The following is an 8,008-nucleotide window of genomic DNA, read 5'->3' on the forward strand; positions in this document are numbered from 1 at the left end:
ATTTGGTCTTTTAACTGCAATTGTTTACAAATTCTTTATTTCCATTAATTCCTTGACTATTTTATACTCTCATCAATATTTTACCCTCAAAATAAATAAAAATACAATATTATGAATATATATATATATATATATATATATATATATAGAACTAGTCATGACCATAATACTATAAATAATTATAATAAAATTAACATAGAAATTTGAATAACTTGACTCGAATAACTCGAATCAAATCTCATAAACTAGACTCAACTCAAAAAAATTCAAGTTAAGTTCGAGTTGTAAAATATGACTCGTCAACTCGAATAACTCAAAATTTTTTTACTCAACTCAACTCGATCGAATGCTCACCCCCACTAACTTTCATAAAAGATAAATTTAATTTAAACACTTATTTTTTTAACAATGACAACTAGATATATTAATAAAAAATGAAAGAAATCAAAAATTTCAGCGCACCCAACTATAGATAGAAAAATAAGAAATCTGTCACAAAAAATCTCATAAAAAGTAAAAAAAAAAATATTAAGCCCAAATATACGAAGAGAAATGAATCTTATATAAAAAGAAACCAATAACCTTCATAAAATTCTATTGTTTATGTGGAACGAGACGCTTTACGAAGTTATAAAGAAGTGGTGAGAGAATCAAACTATCTGGCAAACTATTTCACTACACAAATTTAATTATATTGACAAACAATATTTTACTAAAGAGGGGAGTTACTATAAGTGATCACCAACAAGCCAATAAAAAGTAAATGTCTTGAGAGTCTTTGTACAAACATCAAAATGACCGCAAATATATACAAAAAAGGTACCAAAAACCATAATAAATGTATCAAAGAAAATACATACTACAATAACATATAAAATCGTATCACGAGGACTATTATTTAAAATTAAAAAAGATTTAAAAATAAAAGACAATATGAAAAATAAAAGAACTAATAATGAGTGAGCCTCTATAACCAATATTAAAAATAATGTTATTGTCGGCTAAAAAATAAAAAAGAAATACAATACAATACAATAAAAACTATATTATATTCCAATCTGATGTGACACGACTAAGTGTATGAACCTTATAACATATCACATATTAATGCATGTATTTCTTTGCCCGGATATGAAATATCACCCAGAGATTAGTTATAAATTGGCTATTTTTAAAAAAAAAGTAATTTCCAGAATTAAAAAAATGAAATATGATAAATACTTCCACGTGTTGACCGATAAAGCGGGTAGCAATCAAATCTACCACAAAAGCAAGCAAATTTGAAAAACAAAGCCCGCCAATACGTTAGCAACTACAAATATCATTCAGAAGAAACTCAGTCAAAACAGAAAACGCTGATCGCGAACGAAAATGCAGAGGAGAAGATCTCGAAGATCGCCATTGCCAATGGCATCTCCTGCTCCAGAGGAAACCCAGACTCCTCCCAAATCAACCATTTTCAACAAAAGGAAGAGGAATATAGCTAACGCCTCCCATTCCAATTCAGCTTCCGCTTTCTTCAATCATCAGTCCTCACCGCCTGACAAAAAAACCCTAACCACCATTTCCGATCTTAAGGAATTTACATCTTCTCGGTTGGAGGATATGAAGCGGAACCTCATTGATCGCTCTCACTCTGAGATTCTCAAGGATCTCGACGCCTCTCACTCTCGCTTCCACAAGCGCTTCAAGGTTTATCTCTTTCACTCCGTTTCCAGCTTGTTCCGTTTGATTATTTACATGAAATAAGGAACTGAATTTGAAAAGCGGTTAGAACTTAGTAGTACACTTTTATTGTTTTCTAATTTGACAGATCCAGACACAAGCATGCCAACAAGTAATGGAGGAAGCTGAAAAAGAATACAAGAAGATATCGGAAAAGATTGACAGCAGCCATGAAGCAATGAAAGTAAATATTTCGATTCTTGATTATTTTCTTTCCAGTTCCTATGTTTTTATGTAATTTCATTTTCATTTTGTTTAATTTCAGGCCTCATATGCAGAATTCATGGCAGATGCTCAAGCCACTGCATCTCGTGGTATTGTCGAGCTACTTCTTTTCATTGCTAGTGTTATCAACACTGTCTTTCATTATTATTGCCATGTTTTACATTCTTTTCGCTTAGTTGAGTTGGCTGATTAGTTGAAATTTAATGACCCTAACGAAGAGTTATGAAAGATAATTTGGAAACTAATTTTGTCTAGGTTGTTCATAAACCTTTGGATCAGTCATCTGGTTTTACTTATCAAAACCATTTCCAATCATCTTTTAACCTTTGAATTGTGAAATTTCATCATCTTATTATCCGTTCTACTGATATCAGTTTGCAAAACTTCCATTTCTGAGCTTTCAAAGTCATTTGAGAAAGGAATTAATGATCTCCGCAACCGATTTGGAATGCCATCCGCTTAGAATTGATTCTGAAACCGGAAGACACGTCCTCTGGATCTTCTTTTCTGGTACTTTCATCGTTACTATTCTGAAACATGTAGGCTTTGTTAGCTCAAACAGGAGGACAAAATGGATTCGTCAGTTGTTCAAATTGTTCATATCAAGTACCACTTGAGGAGTTTTTATGGATTCTACAAACAATTCTAGGTGGACAACTTTAACTCTTGATTAGCAATCATTATCATCTTAAACAGTCAGACATACCTGAATGAAATATTCCGTTTATGTCTACGTATCTTTCATTAAGATGTTTCAAGTTTATGTCAAGTTGTTGATCTTCTTTCATCGTATTTTCTTAAATTACGAGTTCTAAATTTATTAGAAGCGTTTTGCTGTATACCTTTCTTCGCCTAGAGTTTTCGTTTCTCCTTTTTCAGGGAGAATTAAGATTAGATTTAAAATTTTCTTTTTCAAGTAGAATTAAGATTAAATTTAAATTTTTTTAAAAGAAAAGTCAAATTTATTTATTTGAAGTTAAATAATTATAAATTTTATACATTAATATAAGATATTACATTTATAAATTTAATTTTTATATAATTATTTATTTGAAATTAAATAATTTTAGTTTCATATTTTTATAATATTAATAGTAGTATGAATTAAATTAAATTAGTTAAACATTGCAATTTGAATTTTTAAAATGGTAAACTACGCCAATGGTCACTAATGTTTGGGTAAGTGTTTATTTTCACCACTGATGTTTGAAAAGTCACAAATCGATCACTAACATTATCGTTTGCTACAAAATGGCCACTCGACGTTAACAACCGTTGATAGGTGTGACGAAAAATACAGTTGGACTGCCACAGTGGAGAGTGAAATGACTTAAATTGTCACCTCTTCCCCTTTAAATAAAACCCAATCCCTAACACTAACTTATTAATTTTCATTCATCTCCTCTTTTGTTAAAAACTTCTCATAAAATTCCTAAGAGAAAACCTAGCTAAGGTGAAGATGGAAGAGTCCATGGAAGCTCTGCTTTATAACTGTGGAGAACCAGTTAAGGTGGTCACGGCTTGGACCAATGAAAATTGTGGAAGGAGGCTCTTTGGTTGCCGAAATTATGGGAAAAAGTGACTAAAAAATGTTGTTTTTTGTCTAGATGGATCATTCCATGGTGCCTAAGACAAATATGTGTGCTTCTGACTACTGAAGAAACTGAGAAAAGTGAAAAGGGAAGAAAAAATGATTTTTTTTTACTTTTTTTTTTGATTTTATGTATATACAAGTTTTGGATTAGCATATGAAGAATCTTTGCTTTTCTATCTCTGTGAGTGGAATTATGCTTTAGATGGATTGAAAGTTTGTTAAAGAATACTTTTATTTGAATGGTGGACTAAAGCTTTTGTAATGGCAGATTCTAAGGGTTTTCAAATGAATTATTAAGGTGGTATTTTGTAATGGCGGGTGTTATGATGTAATGGTAAATTGTGTAATGAAATTTCATATCAACTTAAATCAATTGTTGTAATAGTAGAATTTTACACAACTTCAAAACACAATAAAAAATAAAATATGATTATACATTAAAGCTACTCAAATTCAATTCAAAACATAAGATTTATATAACAAGTTGTCAAAATACAATAAGTTGCTCAACTTCATATTAGTAACTAATACAAGTTGTCAAACCTACTCAAATTCAATATTACATTATGCTTAAGCTTATTTCAAGTCAACAAAAGAATGACTATACATCAAAGCCATTATAATCAAAATAAGATATCCAATAAGTAGTAGGTATATGACAAAATAAGTTAAGTTCTTAAGTAAACAACACAAAAAGTTCCATAATCACTTTGACATAATTCACTCATTTGATATATTGTGAAATTCTTTAGTGGAAAGGTTAAAACAGAAAAATCTTGACTGGCAGGCATTGCATGGACTATTATAGGTGGTGGCATCATCTAACAGACTATTGTAGGTGGATTAAGTGGCCTCCTTATAGATAATTTTTGCTTTACTTGATGTTGCCTTGGAGTTAGTTGTTGGGATGTCTGGTTTACCGTATTTGGAGCTTGTTGCTGGTGGGATGGTTAGTTTATTCTATGTGGAGCTTGTTGCTGATGAGCTGCAAATCGTTGACTGGATCTAACTTCATGTTGGTTTAGTCTCCTGTTATGATCAACATCTCCTCTGCATGTCCTTTATTATTATCAAGTTTTCCACACTTAGAGCAGTTTGCGAGCAAACCTTTCTTACTTAGTTTAAGTCCATTATTATTTCCTTCATCAACTTCATTCCTTCTTTATTTAGTTGGCCTTCTAGGTGGTCTTGTCAATATTGGAGGCATAATGGTCTCTATGTTAGTGGTATGAGTCCATTGCTTAGTACCTATTATAAAGAAGAAGGTTTAAAAAATTAACAAAACACAAATGGGCAAAGAATAAAGCTCTTGAATATTTAAATTGGTTAGTAGTTCACCTTAGACATGACAAATGAATTTCGAATATATTACGAGCTGGGTGGATTTGTGGTAGCATTTATCAACATAAGGTTCAGGCTGATCATTGGGCAGTTGCATGACTGCTACTGCATGGATGCATGGGTTGCTTGTCAAGTCCAATTTCCTACAAGAACAGGAGCGTGAGCCCATGTCCACCACATGTTGATGTCCTAATCCAAATTCAACTTGATATTTCATCCGTAGAGCATGTGTAGCCAAGCACCTGCACATATGAAAAATATATAAATAGTTGCCTTGTCTCTTGTTCAATTATAATGTTCTCATTCTTTTGGATATTTGGACAAAAATAATATTAATCTTTTCAGTAGCTTCATATTTGAAAATAATTCTTATCATGATTTTAGTTATAATTAGCTCCATCATAGTAAGGATGGGCTTGTCCCTTGCTTCCAAAATGATCTTCATAATATATAATTTGTTAGTAGTATATGAAAAGTAATATATAAATAAAAACACTTTTATACTATGATCATTTTGGTAAAACATTCACAAAGGTTATTGAGTAGTGTGTCAGATTTAGCGGTGGTGGAAAAGTGTGCTTTGGACCACTGTTGAGGGTTAAGATCCTTCAGCCACTCAAATGCATCGTTAGACAAAACCTTCAATTCATTTTTTGCATCTTGAAATTCTCTACTATAAGTTGTTCTAGCAGCCTTCCGCAGTGTATACTTGGGAGTTTTTCTTTGTGATTCTTTTTGAAGTTTGCATAAATAGTCTTCCATAAGTCTAAGACATCTTAACAAGTCCCTACAAAATGAGAAGACAAATTAATAAATATTAAAGAATTTATTATAATTTCAAATTTAAGAACATAACTTTCTGTCTATCAGAAATAAAACACCATCCATATGAGTTTTCAAAGTCCAAGTCTCTTCTGAGAATTTCCAAAAACCATGCTCATGAATACTGATTCTCGCTCTCCACAATAACATACACTATAGGATAGATGCCAACACCATCGATACCAACTGCAACTAGTAATTAACCAAGATAATAACCCTTAAAGAAATACCATCAAGGCTGATAATCCTTCTACAACCTGCCTTGAACCCCTCTTTACAAGCTTAAAGACAAACATACATTTTTTAAAATAGTATATTTTCTAGTTTGCAAATAGTTGTACTTCCAGAATTTGTATTCTTCAAATCAAGTAAATATTCATATATATCTCCATACTGTTCTTTAAATTTACCTTGAATCAGTTTTAAGGCATGATCCCTAGCCCTACCACATTTAATTAAAGAGTAATAAGTTCAATAATCATCATTACATATTGTTTGAGGGAAGTCAAAATATTGCATATCAGACATGAATTTCTGAATATATCTAATCCTCAATGAACCTATAAGTGTCATTGTTATTTTTCAACAACTTAGCACAAGTGTGGTTAGACTCATAAGTCTTGATCTGCCAACTGTTCAGATCACAACCATTATAGGAGCATGGGAAGCCCATTATTTATATGAACAACCCTCCCTACAACATCTTGTAATCTTTTCTTATCATTAACCTTAAACAACATATCAGTTTTATTCACCCTCTCATATTACCTATCTGCCTTCCTTTAAAACCTCTTTACTAGAAAACAATAAACCCTTTTAAAATTTAGGGTTTTCCATATCAATATCTTTGTTGAACTTAGGAAAGGTAAGAGCATCTGGGTCAGATTCTCTGTCACTATTTAATTCGTCTAAATTAACAGAATCAGAGTCAAACTTTTCATCGTGCCTACCCATGTCCCCTAAAATATTTATAACATCATCTTCTACCATACTAGGTAAATTTTCTTCTTTATCAAAAGAAGTTTCACCATTCATTTCCAAAAAATTAGAATTGATTATTCAGAACCATTGTTTTCATCTTCTACCACGACTTCTTCACCACCAAACATTTGTTCCTCGCTGTCACTTTCAACACTACCCACTTCTGCACTGCCTCTTTCATCATTATCCATTTCTGTACCAACACTTTTAGCACCACAACTTTTAGAACTACCATTACTTTGCATAGATATGAATATATATGTTTTTAGGTAAACTATGTATTATTGTCATTGCATCATTGTCACTTGATAAAGACATAATTGATGACACAATTAATTTTGTATTTGGCATTACCCAGAATAATTCTACAAGACTAAGACAAATATGCTCCATCATATAATAAAAGTCAAGTAAATAAATTGTATCACAGTTGCAAAGGTAAAAAAAGTAATATTTTTACCAATGAACTTCAATCTAGGTGAATGAACAAACATTCCACCATAGTGACATACATAATTTTTGTGTCAAAATTATTCATTCTTCTCAAATAATAAATAAAGTATATTAAACATAGTAAGAGATAAGTAAGGGTATTTATACTTGTTTAATCTATGAGCCAAGAAGTGAGTTGAATAATATTTAACTTAAGGTGGGGATTTGTGGATGAAATGAATAAAATAAAGTAATAAAATAAGAGATTATAAATAAGATTAAAAAAGAAATAGATTCAATATGGTGTAAGTTAGACTTAGGATTTTACTTTGACTCAGTTTCTTCGGATCATCGAAAAAGGTTTTTTACTTTGGGATTCATGTCGGTTACTTGTCTACAAGGTCCAATTCTTGTGACTACGCTTTGTATACCAAATACCCAAGTGCAATCCTTGATATCGATTTTGGGAAATTAACCTAATCAACAACAATGTTGTAGAAAAAAATGTTTAAGTTCGTAAAAGATCGACTCGGATTATGTTGTTTCAATAATAACTGATTTCGATATCAGTTTCCTCTTAGCAAGCAATTTTTCTAAGTGTTCCTAGGAAGTCGAATGTGCTTTCAATAAGTCGATCCTTCCTCCCATACATTTAACCACAACATCATCCTGACCGACATCAATCTTTGGTTTTGAAATCATTTTGATTTTGAAAATAAGCTCAAAGAAACTGAGAGAGATATCCGAAGTTGTTTAAGTGCTTTTCAATTCTCACGTTGGAATTGAGTTATCGCTTTAGCCCTTGGCTTGAAAGAAAATTAGCTAAGCATGACAGAAGTCATACTTAGCATTAAAAAGAAAACTTAAAAAAATAAAGAAAAAGAGCGA

The 8,008-nt window shown here is 31.4% G+C and overlaps 1 protein-coding gene across 2 annotated transcripts; it reads left to right on the top strand.

Annotated features, from left to right (window-relative positions):
- The first annotated feature begins 1,292 nt into the window (after positions 1-1,292).
- On the top strand, positions 1,293-2,642 carry LOC120187056. Of its 2 annotated transcripts, none has more exons than XM_039190850.1 (4): positions 1,293-1,692; positions 1,814-1,909; positions 1,991-2,039; positions 2,325-2,642. In XM_039190850.1, exons 1-4 carry the CDS (start codon positions 1,372-1,374, stop codon positions 2,411-2,413), a joined length of 555 nt encoding a protein of 184 aa, XP_039046781.1. In that variant the 5' UTR covers positions 1,293-1,371; the 3' UTR covers positions 2,414-2,642. The 2 variants fall into 2 exon arrangements, with proteins under 2 accessions (XP_039046781.1, XP_039046782.1); XM_039190851.1 differs by having other exon boundaries at positions 1,991-2,036.
- Positions 2,643-8,008: the final 5,366 nt, after the last annotated feature.

Source organism: Hibiscus syriacus, unplaced genomic scaffold (assembly GCF_006381635.1).
Source record: "Hibiscus syriacus cultivar Baekdansim isolate YM2019G1 unplaced genomic scaffold, ASM638163v2 tig00113722_pilon, whole genome shotgun sequence".
Lineage (NCBI taxonomy): Eukaryota > Viridiplantae > Streptophyta > Magnoliopsida > Malvales > Malvaceae > Hibiscus > Hibiscus syriacus.

Bases quoted from the DNA above. Each gene is read 5' to 3' on its own strand.
- LOC120187056 (XM_039190850.1), top strand. From the start codon at position 1,372: ATGCAGAGGAGAAGATCTCGAAGATCGCCATTGCCAATGGCATCTCCT. The intron at 1,910-1,990 runs GTAAATATTTCG...GTTTAATTTCAG, and splicing joins GCAGCCATGAAGCAATGAAA to GCCTCATATGCAGAATTCAT. The intron at 2,040-2,324 runs GTATTGTCGAGC...TACTGATATCAG, and splicing joins TCAAGCCACTGCATCTCGTG to TTTGCAAAACTTCCATTTCT.